Source organism: Acinonyx jubatus, chromosome D1, assembly GCF_027475565.1.
Source record: "Acinonyx jubatus isolate Ajub_Pintada_27869175 chromosome D1, VMU_Ajub_asm_v1.0, whole genome shotgun sequence".
NCBI lineage: Eukaryota > Metazoa > Chordata > Mammalia > Carnivora > Felidae > Acinonyx > Acinonyx jubatus.
Genome location: NC_069390.1, coordinates 14944885 through 14964522, shown reverse-complemented (window position 1 = coordinate 14964522; position 19638 = coordinate 14944885). Strand labels below are relative to the sequence as shown.

The window sequence follows — 19638 nt, the reverse complement described above, 5'->3', positions numbered from 1 at the left end:
AACAATTGCAAAGAAATTTCCTGTTTTGTGGGAATCAAAACACTCATGCGGTTACAATTATTGACCAGTGCTTAGCTGGTTCTTTGTGGACTCGTACATTTTCAGCCTGGCCTATCTATGAAGGCAAGTCCACTTTCAAATGAGTTCAAACAATGGAGGCCAAATGGTTTCAAGAAGAAAATTCCAAATATTAGAATAAAAATTTTAGTTGGTTGTCTGGTTATGTTAAAGAGATACAAAATGGCTTTGGTAACACACAGAGGCTGTGGGTCAGACAGGCTTAGATATGAATTCTGATTCAAGCAAATTTTATTTTTTTTTAATTTATTTTTTGTTTTTTAATTATTTTTAATGTTTTATTTTTGAGACAGAGAGAGACAGAGCGTGAGCACGGGAGGGGCAGAGAAGGAGCGAGACACAGAATCCGAAGCAGGCTCCAGGCTCTGAGCTGTCAGCACAGAGCCCGATGTGGGGCTCGAACTCACAAACCGTGAGATCATGACCTGAGCCGAAGTCGGACGCTCAACCGACTGAGCCACCCAGGCGCCCTGGATTCAAGCAAATTTTAGCTAATTGATCTTGAGCTATATAATTACCCTCTCCAACCCATTGCTTCCTAATTCATGAAACAGGGAGATCATTGCCGTTACTGGGCTGGAGTGAGAATTGAATAACAAAACGTGAATACAAAACACTTTGCACCTAGTAAGCAGTCAAAATGGAAAAAGCTGTCACAATTATATACTAGAATTGTTTTATTGCTGTTGCCACCATCCTGTGGGTAGGGTCACCATTGTGTTCAAATTACGAAATGTTTCAAACAGAGGGAAGTCCCACAATTTGAGGGCTAAAATAAATTAACGAAAGAAAGAATGGCAGAAATTTGTTGCCTCCAAAACATAAAATGAGTCCTTCACAGAAGGTGCTCAACAAACATAAGCTGTCATCACCATCATCCTCATGAGAATCGTCCTCCTTATTTTTACTTGTTCCTTTTCCATCCCATCTTTCTTGGGAATGACAGCTAGATCTTTAAAAGAGAAGTTTGACATTTTAAACATACCTATTGCTTGCATATATTTACAAGTTGGTCACTCACAGGAAACTATGGCAAAACATCTGTTTTTTATAATTTACTATTGAAGAATAACTAAAATACAATGTTATATTAGTTTCAGGTATACAACAGGGATTCAACAGCTCTGTACATTACTTAGTGCTCACCACAGTAAGCGTGGTCACCATCTGTCACCATACAACAGCATTGCAATATTATTGATTATATTCCTATGCTGTACTTTTCATCCCCTTGACTTATTTATAACTGGAGGTTTGTACCTTTTATCCCCTGTACCTATATCACCCTTACCCCACCCATCTCCCTTCTGGAAACTATCACTTTGTTTTCTTAAGAGTCTGGTTGTTTTGGGGCACTTGGGTGGCTCAGTTGGTTAAGCGTCTGACTCTTGATTTCGGCTCTGGTCATGATCTCGCAGTTTGTGGGTTTGAGCCCCGCATCAGGCTCTGCAGTGACAGTGAGGAGCCTGCTTGGGATTCCTTGTCTCCCTCTCTTTCTGCCCCTCTCTCACTCACGCATGCTCTCTCTCAAAAATAAATAAATTTTTAAAAAAGAGTCTGCTTGTTTGTTTTGGAAAAACATTTTTTAAAGGCCTGCATATAGAGTGAGATCTGACCTGATATAAAGTTCTGAGAACATGAGAAATGTCAGCATCACACGATATTCGAATCCCTGATTGTGAAATCACCTTCTGAGGTCAAGTTTCTGAGCTCTTCCTTGGGCATCGCAAGCTCTGTGCAGAGATAGGTCTGTTGGTCACTGCCACTGGGCTCTCCCTTCTCCATTTTTCAGAGCACAGGGTCCCTCATTAGTGAGAGCATTTGAAAGAAGTTCTGCTCAGGCATCTCACAATCGCTCCAACGGCTCCCCTATTTGTAACCGCAGAGATGTTTAAGGGCATTTTTATTCCAGAATAGGGAGTCGGTGGTGGGCTAGCTTCTAGTGTCCAGAGATCCTCACAGGTCCCATTAGTTTCCTTGCTGGGATGGTAACTCACCATTATGCTGTCCCTACTCATAAGTGGATGTCATTTATGACTTATTTTGAAGTAACGTGGGGCTGGGGCTGAAGTACAGATGTTTGGTCCTCCTGTGATCATGGTTGATGAATGAAAGTGGCAGTGTTCTTGGGCTCTGGTGAGCAACTGTAGTCCCTGGCACACTTTCTGTGCTGGTGACATCTCTGAAGGCTGTAACTGTGTCTGAGCAATTTCACTAATTTTCAGCTGACTCTTTTTTTTTTCAACCGAAATCATTTAAGGCTTACAATTTAAGAAAGTATGTAATGTTTTTTGTCCATTTTACAGGCCAAAAAAATCAGTAGAGAGATGAAGTAACTTGCTCACATTGGCAAGGCTAATTAACGCAACAGACAAGATGAGAAATCAAGCCTATTTGATCTAAAGCTCTTAATCTTTGATTTCAAAGCATCTGACTATTTCTGAATCTCTCTTAGAATTTCATTATGTACATGTTACGAATTCTTTTCTATAATCTGGATCTGTGGTCATTGTTGTTCGGTTTTGCTACACAAAGTTGGTTCATATATCACTGGTAATTTCCTGCCACAGCTGTTCAAAGTCATCGTTTCCTTTGTCCACATCTAAAACACAACTTTAGGGGCACCTGGGTGGCTCAGTCAGTTAAGTGTCTGACTTTGGCTCAGGTCATGATCTCAGAGTTCATGGGTTCAAGCCCCGCGTCGGGCTCTGCACTGACAGCTCCGAGCCTGGATCCTACTTCAGATTCTGTATCTCCCTCTTTCTCTTCCCTTCCTTCACTTGTGCTCCCACTCAAAAATAAATAAACATTAAAAAAAACACATGATTTTAATGTACAGGTAATTTCTGCCTTAACTCTACAGACTTGATCAATTATATTTCTTTTGCACCAGCCAGTTTTTCCTCCAATTGTTTCTGCAGACAATTGTATATTACAGAAAATGGTGGCAATGTAATTTCTAAAAAAGTACCTTTGTGTGCCAGTATTCTCTTCTTGGGATTGTGCTAAGTAAAGAGATTTTTATTGCTGTGGTGAGAGAACATCTCTGAACCTCTTAAATTTACTACGATAAGAAAAAGTATACTTGGATGAAAGTACTTGAAGACTCCCTGCTGTTGAATACTTTTTTTCACATGCAGTTTCTTTTTGTCTTTTAAACTAAAACTTCATTCTAGCTGTAGCACTGGGTGTAAAGAGTGTTCAGGACTATTGACACTGATCTGTTTCACACCTCCAATCAGGGCAACATTATGACTTCTGTGGCCTGCTGGTAATTTTGTCCTCATGAGCCCTCCTCCTCCATTAAAAATATTAAAAATTATATTTTATAACTGCATTGATATAAAGATGACTATAGTCCAAGTTGGATTTGGATGACATTCATTGTTTTCTTATTTTAAAAGAAATTGAACATTTCAAGGGCTCCTAAAATTATTGTAGGCCCTAGGCACCATGCCTACTGTGTCTTAATGGGTATGTCGACCCTGCCCAGGACATACATGCTCCTGAAGAAATCTGATCCAGGCAGCAAAATTGACTGCCCCGAGTTTGATCAGGGAAATAAATCTCTATTTATTTAAGAAAGGGAATAAATGTCTATAAATCACCACTAGATATTTTTAGGTAAAGACTCTAATCACAAACTTCATTTATCACTGTTTTTCATTATTTGCCCCCAGAGTTTCCTCATGACATTTTTCACTTCTGCATTTCTGAGGGTATAGATTAAAGGGTTCAGCATGGGAGAGACTATCGTACAAAACACAGTCACAGCTTTGTCAGAGGGGAAGGAGGTCACGGGTCTCAGGTACAGGAATGAACAAGGTACAAAGAATAAAATGACAACGGTGACATGAGAGGCACAGGTAGACAGGGCTTTGCGACGCCCTTCAGAGCTATGAGTCCTCAGTGAGTGCAGGATGACAACATAAGAAGCAACCAGCATAGAAAAGATGAGCAAACACAGTGATCCACTGTTGGCAGCAATCAGGGGCCCCAAAGTGCGAGTGTCTGTACAGGCTAGCTCCAGGAGAGGTATTAAATCACACATAAAATGGTCAATAACATTGGGGCCACAGAACGGTAACTGGACCATGAACAAAATCTGGATTCCTCCATGAAGAAAGCCTAAAATCCCAGCCATTCCCACGAAGAAACCACAGACAGGTCGGCTCATGATGGTCATGTAATGCAAGGGCTTACAGATGGCTACATAGCGGTCATAGGCCATGACAATTAACAAGATGATCTCAGCTCCAGCGAAGAAATGTTCTGCAAAGAGCTGAGTCATGCAGCCATTGAAGGAGATGGTGTTCTTCTCAGAGATCAGGTCATAGATCATTTTGGGTGCTATGGAAGAAGAGTAGAAACCATCTATAATAGACAAGTAGGACAGGAAAAAGTACATGGGAGAACCCAGGGCTGGGCTGGTGAAGATGGTGACGGAGATGAGCAGGTTACCTGCCAGTGTGATCAAGTAGGTGATTAACAACACAGCAAATAAGAATTTCTGCAGTTCTGGATTCTGGGTCAAGCCCAGCAAAATGAATTCTGTTACATTGCTCATCCTTTCCATGGATTCAGCTTGGGTTGTGAGCACATGGTCCATCTGGAGAGATCACAGAATTTCTGAGTAATATTTTCAATTCAACACTAAAAGTTCCCATCACCTCTGTAGTCCTGGCCTCTGGGATTGATGGAACCACAGCTTCCACTCACCTCTGCCACTTCGGAGACAGTTATAAAGAAGATTAGAAAGAGGTTAGATTTCTCTTATTCATATAAATTGAATATTAACAATATGTTACAAACACCAGAGTAAAAGCAAAGTGTTAATATGTATGTTGACTTATGATGGACTTCCAAACTCTCTTTCTGGCTCTAAACCCTCACAGGTGGCTTTCTTTCGCTGTTTTTGGGACAAAGTTTGTCAATAACAATGATTTTGAACTTATATTTGCCCACTGGCACGAATATTTGTAGATATATGGACACAATATTCTTTAAAAAGTCAACTGTATATCAGATAGGAAAGTGCCAAGCCTTACTGTATCTATACCAGCAGTGTTCTTTGAGGTATGATTCCTTTCTGCCAAATGAATGCACATACACACAGAGAGCTGCAGATGGGGTTTTCCCTCTTCAAAATGCCAAGGAACTGTCTTCATAACAGCTCATTGAGCAGCATTTCCTCAGTAGCCCTGGATGTTGTGTCTGGCTCCAAATGGCTATTACACAGTCACTCTTCCCACATCTTTGGATATAAATATACAATTGGTACAAAGTTCCCTTAAAAGTTCTCAATATTTCTTAAATGGATTTTCTGTGTAACTGGTCTTTCATTACATAAAAAAATGAGGCTCTGGATTAGATATATAGTACCACTCACATTTTACAAATGGAATTAGATGAGTCATAAAGTTTCCCTGGATTTCCTATTGATGAGACAGAAATGTTAAGGTCGTCTAAGATAATACAATTTTTTTCTTTTGGCATAAGTTTAATCAATTAAGATAAATTTGAAATTTTCACTGCTAATTGGTGGAAAAAGTGGAATATATACAAGAATATATTCTTTTTTTTTTTAATGATCTGTACATGGATTTTCAAAAGTGATTACATGTTACAAAAGATCACAGGATATCTTATTCCTTCTCCCCCTCTTTTTCTCCTTTCTCAAATCCCTGCCAAAAAACATAACATATTTTTCCTCAAAACTTTCTGGACACAGAAACCAGCATCATGATCATTCAGCTTCAATAAAGGTGAGGAAGGATATCTTTATCTTTAGTTTTACAGAACGCTGTCTAGTTGTTTCTTCTCTACCCAGGCTCCTATAGGTGGTAACTATGTGCCTAATCATTCTTAATTTAATTCACAAATTCTAACTTCAATGTGGCAACATGGAAGTCATGAAAAGGGGAAACAATTTCAAATAATCACATATAAAACCTACCGAAGCAATCTATTTCTACATACACGTTGACCACAATGTTGTTACAGTGACCTTAAAAGACTCTCAAAAGACGCTTAAAAGACGTCTTAAAAGATGTCTTAAAAGACGCTCTCAAAAGCGCCTCGTCTGGCAGCATCACAGATCATGTTTTCTACTGCTATTTTCATGTCATCAAGCTCAAATTCCTTTTTAGAGAATAAGATTACCTTCAATTCAAAGAATCTAATTGTAAAACCTATTCAGTGAAAATAATTTGGCTTAATTAAGTTAACCCTCAAAATTTGGGGAAAAAGATTTAGTTATTACTGACCTGGATCTAGTTGAGTGTGAATTCCAGTTTTTAGATTGAAGTCAGTCATTGTTTTCTTCCCCTGGGGGCATAGCCCCCCAGCTGCAAATGCACTCTATAAACTAACAAGTGGGACACTGGAATTCTCTCTCTAGACAGCTCTTCCAGTCTTGGACATTTTCATTTATTTTCGTTCCCATTATCCATCTGAATTTACTCAGAAAATGGGCTGTTTGAGTTAGGAAACTGCAGTGGCTCTAGATTTAATTTCTATTCACGTTCCTGGCCTCCTGTGGAAGTATAAACACATCTCCAAAACACATAAGTTTTTCAGATCTCAGAACTGTGTTCAGTCTGTATTAAAAACAATGGGAACAATGAAAAATTCTTCAAATCAGAAAAAGCGAGTGTATGAAACTATAAAATGTATAAGTGCATCAGATCCCGTTGGTTGGATGTTGTTTTTTTTCCCAAATCCTGCCAAATTTATGTTTCCCAAGAAGTCCATGAACAGTGTGGTGAGAATTCTTTCTATTCCTGATTTAAGCTCTCCTTTTAACCCTAAGTGTGGGAACAGTGTCTTCCATATAGACCTTAACTCTATTAGTTAACGTGCTTGGCTGTTGTCATTTACTTAAATCTCCTGTAATTCTTCATCGACTCTAGAGAAATATTTAAATAGACATTCACAACGGGCAGGATTTGGTAAGGCATTGACCTCTCAAGTCCTCAGAGGATTCGTAATTGGTCCTGTTGGAATCTTCGCTGGAAGCAAAGCATCCACAAACATCATTAGAGGCCAGTTTATTTTTGTATCTTTGTTTTATTTTATTTTTTCTCCAGCTTTTTGTTTCAATTCTAGTCAGTTAACATACAGTGCAGTATTGGTTTCAGGAGTAGAATCCAGTGACTTATCACATATAACACCCAGTGCTCATCATAACAAGTGCCCTCCTTACTACACTTCACCCATCAAGCCCATCCTCCACCCACCTCCCTCCAGCAAGTCCCAGTTTGTTCTTTCATTTTCGATCTTTAAGGGTCTCTCACAGTTTGTTTACCTCTCTTCCCCCCCCCACCATATGTTCATCTGTTTCTTAAATTCCACATATGAGTGAAATCATATGGTATCTTTCTCTGACTTACTAATTTCGCTCAGCATAATACACCCTAGTTCCCTCTACACCACTGCAAATGGCAAGGTTTCATTCTTTTGACGGCTGAGTAATACTCCATTATATGTATATGTGTGTGTGTGTGTGTTTATATATATATTTGTGTGTGGGGCGCCTGGGTGGCTCAGTCGGTTAAGCGGCCGACTTCGGCTCAGGTCATGATCTCGCCATCCGTGAGTTCGAGCCCCGCGTCAGGCTCTGGGCTGACAGCTCAGAGCCTGGAGCCTGTTTCAGATTCTGTGTCTTCCTCTCTCTCTGCCCCTTCCCCATTCATGCTCTGTCTCTCTCTGTCTCAAAAATAAATAAACGTTAAAAAAAAATATATATATGTGTGTGTGTGTGTATATATATATACACACATACATATATGTATATATATATGGTGTATATATATGCCATATCTTCTTTATCCACTCATCAGTTGATGGACATTTTGGGCTCTATCCATAGCTTTGCTATTGTTGATAATGCTGCTATAACCATAGTGTTTCCGGCTGTAGTTTAGGACGAGAGTGATAAGGTAAGTTGGAAAGCTTCATGATAAAACTTTGTTCTTCATTTTGATATTGGTGAGCCTGGCACAGGATAGGGGATGGTTTTAGGCACAGATCGGAGTTCAGAGAATGGATTTCTCTCTGAAAACCTGACTGTTCTAACTAATATGGTTGTCCTAACAATGGAAATACCAATTTTCAAGGTTATGTGCCATGTTACCCTGGGAAACTGTGCCATTTTTAATTCTCAGCTACCAAAGATTGGGTAAAGATTGTCATGATGAGTTCAGGGGAATATAGCTTTTCTCTCTACCCCACACAGAAGGAATTGTGGAGATTTACAGTAAAGTATAGTGCCTCCACATGGTAGCCATTGAAAAAATCACACTTAGCCAAACATTATGTATAAAGACATTCAGAAGTAAAGGTTAGAAACACTATAAAAAGGAGGCTCCACTCTAATCTCTCCCTCAGCTTCTGAGGTGTTGAAGAGTTGGCTGAAATCCTGCACAGAATCACCTTTTAAAAAAATCAACCTTTACCTTCAAAGCAAGCTGATATGCTCCTGAAGTCCAGAACCAAAAAGGGAAGCAGTGCCTTTAGCTCTGTCCTCAGCAGCTACTTTTGTTCCTTTGTTTCCTGCCAACCTCACTCACAGTCTGTCCCTCTCCCTTGTTTTTTTTTTTTAATTGTGGTAAAATATACATAATATAAAAGTTGCCATTTTAACCATTTTCAAATGTACAGTTCAGTGGCAGTAAGTACATTCATACTGTTGTGCAAACATCGCCATCAACCATCTCCAGAACTTTTTCATCTTCCCACACTAAAAATCCATCTCCATTGATCAATCACTGCTCATTTCTTCCTTCCCTCAGCCCCTGGAAAAACGCTGTCTGCTTTCTGCTTCTATGAGTTGAACTATTTTAGATATTTCATGTAAATGGAATTAATTAGGCAGTGTTCTATCACTGGTTTAGTTTACTTAGACTAATAACCTCAAGTTTCATCCTCAAGTTTCATTTGTCACAAATGACAGAATTTTGTTCCTTTTTAAGGCTGAAGAGTATTCTATGCAGTATATCTATACTACATTTCTTTTTTTTAAAGCATTGCCTCTGTTGATGGATATTTAGGTTGTTTCCACATCTTAGCTATTGTGAACAATGCTGAAATGGACGTTGGGGTGCAAATAATTTCTTGAGATCCTGATTTCAGTATTTTTGGATAAATACCCAGAAGTGGGATTGCTGGATTATATGGTATTCTATTTTTAATTTTGTGAGAAACCTCCATACTGTTTTCCATAGTAACTCTGGCAATTTATATTCCTGTCAGCGAACAGAGGTTTTCTTTTCTTCATATCCTTGCCAATACTTGTTATCTCTTGTCTTTTTGACAATAGCCATTTTAACAGGTGTGAAGTGATATATCATTGTGACTTTGATTTGCTTTTCCCTGATGGTTAGCAATGTTGAGCATCTTTTCATTTGCTTATTGGCCATTTTTACAAATTCTTTGTGGTAATGTAAATTCAAGTTCTTTGTCTTTTTAAAAATTGGGATATTTTTGCTATTGAGTTGTACAAATTCTTTGTATATATTTGACATTAACCCCTTATTAAATATATGGTTTGCAAATATTTTTTCCCTTACGTGGGTTGCCTTTTTACTTTTTCTTCCCTTTGTTGTACAGAAGATTTTTAGTCTGCTGTGGTCCCATTTGTCTATTTTTTGCCTTTGTTGTCTGTTCTTTTGGTGTCATACCCAAGAAATCATTGCCCATCCCATGTTACAAAGATTTTCTGCTGTGTTTTCTTCTAAGAGTTTTATAGTTTTCGGTCTTTTAAGTCCATTTTGAGCTGACTTTTGTGAAGGTGTAAGATAAAGATTCAGTTTCATTCTTTTGAAAGTGGTTATCCAGTTTCCCCAGCACCATTTATTAGGAAAACTGTTCTTCCCCCATTGTGTATTCTTGGCACCCATGTCGAAGATCAGTTGACCATGTGTATATGCATGGGTTTATTTGTAGGTTCTCTATTCTATTCCATTGGTCTCTATGTCTTTATGCCAGTACCATACTATTTTAATTACTATAGCTTTGTAATATAGTTTGTAATCAGGAAGTGTTGTGTTTCTGGCTTTGTTCTTCTTCTTTCTTTGTCTACTGTGGTTCCATATGAATTTTAGGATTGTTTTCTCTATTTCTGTGAAAAATTCCATTGGCATTTTGATAGAGATTGCACCAGTGCTTGATTGCTTTGGGTAGTATGGCATTTTGATGACACTGAATCTTATAATCTATGAACACAGGATGTCTTTCCGTTTATTTGCCTTTTTTTTGTTTTTACTTTCTTTCGTAAATGTTTTGTGGTTTTCAGTTTACAAATTTTAATCTTTTTAGTTAAGTTTATTCCCAAGTATTTTATTCTTTTTGATACATTTGTAAATGGAACTTTTTTTTTTTTTTTTTAGTTTCCTTTTTGGAAAATTCATTCTTAGTTTATAGAAACAACTGATTTTTGTATGTTGATTTCATATTCTGAGACTTTACTGAGTTTGTTAAATAGTTCTAACAGTTTTTGAGTGTGTGTGTGTGTGTGTGTGTGTGTGTGTGTGTGTAATATTTAGGCTTTTCTACATATAAGATCATGTCATCTAAAATTAGAAATAATTTTACTTCTTCCTTTCCAATTTGGATACCTTCTATTTCTTTTTCTTTCCTAATTGCTCTGGCTAGGACTTTCAGTATTATGTTGAATAAAATTGGTGAGAGGGAGTCCTTTTTTGTTCCCAGTGTTGAGGAAAATCTTGTAGTTGTTCACTTGTTGAAGAAAGAAGTTGTTCACTTGTTGAGTATGATGTTTCCTGTGGGCTTGTCATATATAGCCTTTATTATGTTGAGATAATTTCTTTTTAATCTTGGTTTATTGAGACTTTTATAATAAAAGGGGATTAATTTTGTCAGATGCTTTTTTTTTTGCATCTGTTAACATGATCATATAATTTTTATCCTTCATTCTGTTAATGTGCTGTGTGTCATTGATTGATTCTTGCACGCTGAATCATTCTTGCATTCCAGGAATAAACCCCATTTGGTTATAGTATATGGTTTCTTTAATGTGCTTTTGAACTCAGTTTGCTAGTATTTGTTTAAGATTTTTGCATTTATGTTCATCAGGGATATTGCCTATAGTTTACTTTTCTTGTGGTATCTTTGGCTTTGGTAACAGAGTAAATCTGGCTTTATAAAACAAGTATAGACATGTTTTTGAGGTGCCTGGGTGGCTCAGTCAGTTAAGTGTCCAACTCTTGATTTTGGCTCAGGTCATGATCTCGTGATTTGTGGGTTTGAGCCCCACTTAAGGCTCTGCACTCAGTGCAGAGCTTGTTTGGGATCCAGTCTCTCTCTCTGCCCTCCCCTGCTTGTGTGTGCATGTGCACTCTCTCTCTCTCAAAATAAATAAATAAATGTAAAAATTAGAAGTGTTTTTTCCTTTTCAAATTTTTGGAAGTATTTCAGGATTGGCATTTATTCTTCTTTAAATGTTGATTGTAGATTTCATCAGTGAAGCCCTCTGTTTTGGGGCTTTTTTTTTTTTTTTCCTTAGGAGGTTTCTAATTATGGATTTGTTTTCCTTGCTCATTATTTGTCTGGTCAATTTACCTATTTCTTTATGCTTTAGATTTGGTAGATTGTATGTTCCCAGAATTTATATATTTCTTCTAGGTTATCCAATTTATTAGCGTATAACTTTGTATGAGTCTTTTATAATTCTTTTATTTCTGTGACATGAGTTCTAATGTTCCCTCTTTCATTTCAGATTTTATTTATTTGAATTTTTTCTCAGTCTGGCTAAAGTTTGTCAGTTTTGTTTTGCTTTAAAAAAAACCAAATCTTAGTTTCATTGATTTTTTCTATTGTTTTTCTAGTCTTTAATTTATTTCTGCTGTAATCTTATTTATTCCTTCCTTTGCTAATTTTGGGCTCAGTTATTCTTCTTTTTCTCATTTCTTGAAGTATAATGTTAAATTGCTTATTTGAGATCTTTTTAAATGTAGGTGTTCATTGCTATAAAGTTCCCTTTTAGTGTTGCTTTCGCTGCATCCCATAGGTTTTGGTGTATAGTTAAAAATTTTTGTTTGTTTTGAAATGTTTCTGAATCCCCTTTTGGTTTCTTCTTTGACCCATCGGTGGTACATAAATATGTTGTTTAATTTCCACGTATTTGAGAATTTTCCAGTTTTCTTTCTGTTTTTGATATCTAGTGTTACTACATTGTGTTCAGAAAAGACACTCTGTATGATTTCAATATTCTTAAGTTTTTCAAGACTTGTTTTGTGACCTAATATATGATCTAGGCCGCATAATCTTCCATGTGCACTTGAGAAGAATGTATATTCTACTGCTATTGGATGCAATGTTCTATATGTCAGTTAGATCTATTTGGTTAATAGTGATGTTCATATCCACTGTGTTCTTATTGGTTTTCTGTCTATATGTTCTATCCATCATTGAAAGTGGAATATTGAGGTCTGTTACTATTATTTTATTGTCTATTTCTGTCTTTAGATCTGTCGATATTTGCTTAATACATTTAAGTACTCTGATGTTGGGTGAAATCTATCTATCTATCTATATATATAGATAGATATATTTCTAATTATATCTTCCTGGTAAATTGACCCTTTATCATTATATAAAGTCCTTCCTTACGAGTTTGTGTTTTAAAGTCTATTTTGTCTGACATAAGTATAGTCCCTGCCCTCTTTAGGTTGACATTTGAATGGAATATCTTTTTCCATCACTTCACTTTGAACCTACGTGGTCCTTAAATCTTCAGTGAGTCTCTTGTAGACAGCATATAGCTGGATTAAGAAAAAACATTTAATCACTCTATGTCTTTTGATTGGGGAGTTTAACCCATTTACATATAAAGTAATTATTTATAGGTAAGGACTTATTCTTGCCATCCTGTTTTGTGTCTTATAGTTCTTTCCCTCTTTTTCTTTTTTACTGCCTTCCTTTGTATTTTGTTGATTTTTTGATGTTGATGCTTTGATGATTTTCTCTTTTCTTTCGCAGGGCTTCTGTCCTGGGCCAGAGCTGGATCTCCTTTTATTTGAATTCTTTCTCTTAGAATGGCACTGTGTCTGTCTCAAATTACTTCCCATTGCACTGGTCTGCAGTTAGCCTGAAGGTTGCCATTCAAATTTGAATGTACAGACTTTCTGTCTTAATCCAATTACTCAGTTATTATTAACTCCTTTTTGTACCAGATACTTATGTTCCTATCAGCTAAGGCATAAATCCATATAATAATAGCTACTGCAGAAGTGAAGTGATGTATAGTACGTCTTTGACCGAAAAAAATGCTCCACCTTCTGCCTGGGAATCATGTGCGAAATTGCTCTATGGCTGTACCTCGCAGAATTTTATCCTTTTTTGTCTTTAGGCAGAGAAAATAATTTATTCTAAGAGGAGCCCAGATCATAATGTAAATGGTACTTCTGGAATTGCACAACAGGGCAGCATTAATTTGGGGATGAGTCCTGCCTTGATAACTCTCTTGTTCCTCAAAACCTGTTCATTTCTGGTTGATCTTTATTTCTTATGATAACGAATCTACTTTGGCTACGTGGTTGGGATTGAAACTATGCATTTTCAGCAAAATAATTCGCCATTAGGCTTTTTGTTTAAATATTTTAATTGTCCTGTTGGCTATATAATCTGGACCCAAAGCTTTACAGAGAATTGTTCCACTGAATACATAAACTCCGAGATTTTCTATACATTGTGACATTTTTATGTTGTTCAGCAGTGTCCCTTTGATCAATAATTTGTTAATGCAGAGAGGTTTCTAAATGGAGGAGACTTTCATCATTTAATTCAATATCGCTGTTTTATGAAAGAAGAACCATTAAAGATTAGAGAAAACAAGGGGAGCAAAATATACTTAAGCTCGTATATTTTGATTTCAAGACCATTATCCTTTCTATTAGTCATACTTGTTCTTAATATATGAATAAATTTTGTTTTTTCCCTTCTCTAGTCACATGAATTGTTACCCAAGGTTACCGTATGGCTCCAGAGTTTCCTCATGGCGTTTTTTTACCTCCGAATTTCTGAGGGTGTAGATTAAGGGGTTTAACATAGGTGTTATCATAGTATAAAACACAGCCGCTGTTTTGTCAATGGGGAAGGTGATCATGGGCCGCAGGTACACAAATATACAGGGTACAAAGAACAGGACGACTACAGTAACATGGGAGGCACAGGTGGAGAGAGCCTTACGCTGTCCTTCAGGGCTGTGGGTTCTCAGGGAGTAAAGGATGAGGAGGTAGGAGGTGATAAGAATAGAAAAAATGAGCAGACACATCAGCCCGCTGTTGGCGGCAACAAGAAGTCCAAAGATGTGGGTGTCAGAGCAGGAGAGTTTCAGCAGAGGGAAAAGGTCACAGATGAAATGGTCAATGACGTTGGGGCCACAGAAGGGCAACCAGACTATAAAAAGAATTTGAATCAGAGCGTGAAGAAATCCCCCGGCCCAGGCCATGGCCACCAGGAGGCCACATGCTCGCCTGTTCATTGTGATCGTGTAGTGCAGGGGCTTGCAGATGGCCACGTAGCGGTCATAAGCCATGACCGTGAGCAGGATGATCTCGACTCCCCCAAAGAAATGCTCTGCAAAGAGCTGAGTCATGCACCCACCGAAGGAGATAGTTTTCTTTTCGGCGAGTAAGTCAAATATCATTTTGGGAGCCATGGCAGAAGAGCAGCAGCTGTCTATGAAGGACAAGAAAGACAGAAAAAAATACACGGGGGAGCCCAGGGCTCGGCTGGTGGTGATTGTCACGACAATGAGTAGGTTGCCTGCCATGGTGAGAAAGTAGATGACTGTAAACACAGCGAACAAGAGTTTCTGTGCATCTGGGTTCTGTGTCAGGCCAAGCAGGATGAATTCCGTCACGTTGTTCATTCGCCCCCGTGAATCTACGTCGGCGTCTGGATGATTGATCTGTCTGTAAATAGCACAGGGACTGCAATCGTGGCAGATACATTTTGACCAAGCAAATCATTTCTTTCAGGAGTGTTTTCCGTCAGACTGATGGAAACCCCAAGCAGATGAACTCAGATTTAAAGTTGGACCTTATTGCCAGTTACCTAAGGAACTCGTAGCCTCTTCACCCTCTCACGTCCACAGACACACAGACACTTGAGCCCACACATTCACGGATACACTCGTCCACTTTCACAAGTACGCTTTGATGACTGCAGGCCCCTTCCTGTAATTGTATGCGGGTGGATATTCCCTGAACGACTGCCATAGTATTTTCTCCCACAGAAAAACAGGAATGAAAGGAGGGCCTGTGAGGAGCAGGAGGCTTGAATTCAGGAGAGGCTGCTGCCCTGTGTCTTTTCTCTTGTCACCTGTGCTGATGAGGCTAAGTGGCAGTTTCTGTTTGGTATTTTTAAAAAAAAAATTTTTTTTAACGTTTATTTATTTTTGAGACAGAGCATGAACAGGGGAGGGGCAGAGAGAGAGGGAGACACAGAATCTGAAACGGGCTCCAGGCTCTGAGCTGTCAGCACAGAGCCTGACGCGGGTCTCGAACTCACGGAGCGTGAGATCGTGACCTGAGCCGAAGTCGGCCGCTTAACCGACTGAGCCACCCAGGCGCCCCTGTTTGGTATTTTTAACTTGTTTCAGGTCGACTAGAAAACATCAGGTAAATTCAGTCTGAAATTAAGAATGATGTAGTGACATCTCAGAAAAAAAAAACTGAACTCAGTCAATGTTTGAGGCTTCAGTAAGATTTGTGGCAGTTAGATTTGTGAGCTTCTATTACTTTGAAACTGAATTGTCTAAGAATATCATCAAACCGGAAAAAGGAAGAATATCCTGAAGGGGATGAAACAGCCAGCCTGATGCAATGCAAAATTCTCCAGATTTATTTGAAACTTTGGAATTCACTGGAGAATTTGTTTAGTTTTCAAGGATATTTTGCATATAAAACCTCTGTTTAAAGAAGACTATGAAAAATTCTCTGGATGCATTCAGAAAACATATTTTAAAGGTGAGGAAGCAAAAGCACCATAATTTGTTGGGCAGAGTACGTTTGTTATAGTCACGTAGACTAGTTCTTTGTTCTGCTTTCACGGATTAGCTGCCATGTAATGATATGTACACACCATAGTCTTACTGCGTCTAAACGTTCTCATATATGAAATAGGAAAAATAATGAATAACATAGAAGAATTGAAAAATATCATTATTATATAGACCAAAGTTTTATCCCAAAGGTAAAACACACAGCTTTCCACACAATCCAAATTCTTGAAAGGAGAATAAAAATGAATCATTATTCTTATCCTTGAAAGACCTGATTGTTATAATATTAAGAAAGAACATAGACGAAGAGAAAAATGAATTAAATATTCAAGAAGTTAAAAAATAACCAATTGATTCAGAAAAAGTTGAATGTAGCAATCAGTATATCAGGCAATAGAAAAATATTAGACTTGATAAATACATTAAAAAGTTATTAAAGAGTCTCTTATGGTTTGCTTCTCTCTCTTCTTCTTTTTTTTTTTTAATTAAAAAAAATTTTTTTAACGTTTATTTATTTTTGAGACAGAGAGAGACAAAGCATGAACGGGGGAGGGTCAGAGAGAGAGGGAGACACAGAATCCGAAGCAGGCTCCAGGCTCTGAGCTGTCAGCACAGAGCCCGACGCGGGGCTGGAACCCACGGACCGTGAGATCATGACCTGAGCCGAAGTCGGCTGCTCAACCGACTGAGCCACCCAGGCGCCCCTCTCTCTCTCTCCTTAAAAATTTTTTAATGTTTATTTATTTTTGAGAGAGAGAAAGAGAGTGGGGTAGGGGCAGAGAGAGAGGGAGACACAGAATCCGAAGCAGGCTCCAGGCTCTGAGCTGTCAGCACAGAGCCCGACGCGGGGCTGGAACCCACGGACCGTGAGATCATGACCTGAGCCGAAGTCGGCTGCTCAACCGACTGAGCCACCCAGGCGCCCCTCTCTCTCTCTTCTTAAAAATTTTCTAATGTTTATTTATTTTTGAGAGAGAGAAAGAGAGTGGGGTAGGGGCAGAGAGAGAGGGAGACACAGAATACGAAGCAGGCTCCAGGCTCTGAGCTGTCAGCACAGAGCCCGACGCGGGGCTTGAACTTATGAACTGAGAGATCATGACCTGAGCCGAAGTCAGTCGCTTAACCAAATGGGCCACCCAGGCACCCCATCTCTCTTAAATACAGAGAACAAAATGAAGGTTGCTGGAAGGGAGGGGGGTGGGGGATGGGCTAAATGGGTGATGGGCATTAAGGAGGGCACTTGTTGGGATGAGCACTGGATGTTATATGTAAGTGATGAATCACTAAATTCTACTGAAATCATTACTACACTATATGTTAACTAACTTGGATTTAAATAAAATTTAAAAATTTTTAAAAAAAGGAAAAAGAATTTTTAGTATTTCAAAAATATAAATATAACTGAGCACAAATATAACTGATGATGGGATAAGCTTAATAAGAAGCAAGTATGGTCAAATTGCAAAAGAACATTATTTTTAAAGAATATTTAAAAGAATATAGTTCATAAAATATTTTTCAACAACTGGATAAGTATTTTTCAAAATACAATAAATCTCTTCATGTCATCACTGAAAAGAAAAAACAAGGAAGAAAAAAAGAGAAAAAAAAGAATAGAGTGTCTTAAAGCCTTAAAATATAGGTTTGTTTGAAAACAGAAAAACAAATACATACCTAATCTCTGGATGGGAAAGAGCGTGTTAAGCAAAATGCAGCGGTATGAGATACAGGACAAAACTAATTGATTCAATTCCATAAAGATCCGGAACACATTGGAAGAATACTTGCAACAAGTATAACAAGTAACCATCATATAATGAAATGGTTTTTACAGAAAGGTGTACTCCTAGCATTATAAAAATAAGGGCAATACTAATAAAAAGAAACCTCCCAGGAAAAAACATTAGACATCTAAAACAATGCTCTGTTGGACAAGTCATCAAAGAAACACCATTTAAAAATGGAAATATTTTCAACTGGCAAATTGGCAAAGATTTATGACCGCTATATTACCCAGTGCTGATGGCTGTGTGGTGATCTGAAATATTCTGGAAAGAAGTTTGACTTTATAGGATAAGGGTTTTATAACTGGTCATGTCCCTTGGTCCAGTATGCCTTAGGCTTGGGAATCTACTGTAGTTAAAAAAATACGGACAAACATGCATACATTGTTGTATTCCACAATTTTTATGATAATGAATAATTAAAAATCTAAATGTATACAAGAGGAACAATGACAGGAATTATATTTATGAAATATCAGATGGGCAGTGAAGTTATTTGCCAGAAGAATTAATAGTTTGGAAAGCGGGGTGCCTGGCTGGCTTAGTCAGTTAAATGTCCTACTCTTGATTTCAGCTCAGGTCATGATCTCATGGTTCGTGAGCTTGGGCCCCACAACAGGGTTTGCACTGATGGTGTGAAGTCTGCTTGTGATTCTTTCTCCCTCTCCCTCTGCCCCTCCCTCTCTCTCTCTGTCTCTTTCCAAAATAAGTAAATAACTTAAAAAGGAAAAAAAAAATAACATGGAAAGATTCTTCCAGTATGAGTGGAAAACACAAGATATAAAACAGTTTACATATTATGATCAAAATTGTCCAAAATGGCATATGTACATAGAAAAGTATCTGAAAAAAAGTACACTATAAAGACTAATAGTGCTTACTTGAATTACAAGTAAAGGGGAATTCTTGTGTTTAAAAAATGTTTTTTGATTGAAGTTTTCTACAAAGAGAAAAGATTACCTTTGTGTAGTGAAATAAATTAGTAGAAGAAATATTTTCTTTTATCAAATATTATTTTCTTATATATTTTCTTATACTATTATATTATGGGTGCATAAATCCTAAGTGACTGCTTTTCTTAATAGACTAAATATGGTCATTGCTCATAAAAATTTGTGACAGTAGATATACATATTTAAATCTAACTCACCTTAAATTGGAGACCCTCGTATCACCTTGAGAACAAAACACTAATAAAGAAATCACCGATTGTACCTACCTGTCTGAATGCAGTAGAGAAAGAAGTAACAGATTCATTCCAGAACAGGTATCTTATTTGAGAGCACATTTGGCGTGGATGTAGCAATCACCCATTCCTAGCGGCTGCTTTGCAAGTTCATCCATTTTTCACTTAGTGACTTGCAAATGATTGCTGAGAGACATCCTAAATAATTCTTGGTTCATGGGCTGGGTTTAGTTTTGCTTCCTAGGGTCACACTTCCCTGTGAATGTAACACACAAGCATCCCAGCTCAGATAACAGATTTCTTCCTTAGCTTCCAGAGTGTTAGGCTTCATAAGAAATTGATGGGGAAAAAAACCCTAACCGTTGGAGGACATGTCTCTCCAAGCCACACATTTGCCAGTATTTTTTGGTGACAAGATGAGGTTTATTATAAAAGCCACTTGATCTGAGATCTACACTGATTTAAAGCCCTGAAGATAGCAAACTATGTTAAAGCAGAAAAATTAGGGATTGAAAGTACCATACAATCAGCAAAACTGGAAAAATGCTTTGGAGTAGCAGGCA

The 19638-nt window shown here is 37.9% G+C and overlaps 2 protein-coding genes and 1 long non-coding RNA gene across 3 annotated transcripts in view; 1 reads left to right on the top strand and 2 right to left on the bottom strand.

Annotated features, from left to right (window-relative positions):
- LOC128311774 (uncharacterized) overlaps positions 1-19638 on the top strand; it is a 112978-nt gene that overhangs the window by 46445 nt on the left and 46895 nt on the right. The gene's annotated exons all lie outside the window — the stretch shown is intronic.
- Positions 3480-4889, bottom strand: LOC106976538 (olfactory receptor 4C45). The gene has a single exon (XM_015073967.3). It carries the CDS (start codon positions 4685-4687, stop codon positions 3725-3727), a length of 963 nt encoding a protein of 320 aa, XP_014929453.2. The 5' UTR covers positions 4688-4889; the 3' UTR covers positions 3480-3724.
- On the bottom strand, positions 14057-14971 carry LOC106976539 (olfactory receptor 4C5). The gene has a single exon (XM_015073968.2). The coding sequence runs from the start codon at positions 14969-14971 to the stop codon at positions 14057-14059; it is 915 nt and encodes a 304-aa protein (XP_014929454.2).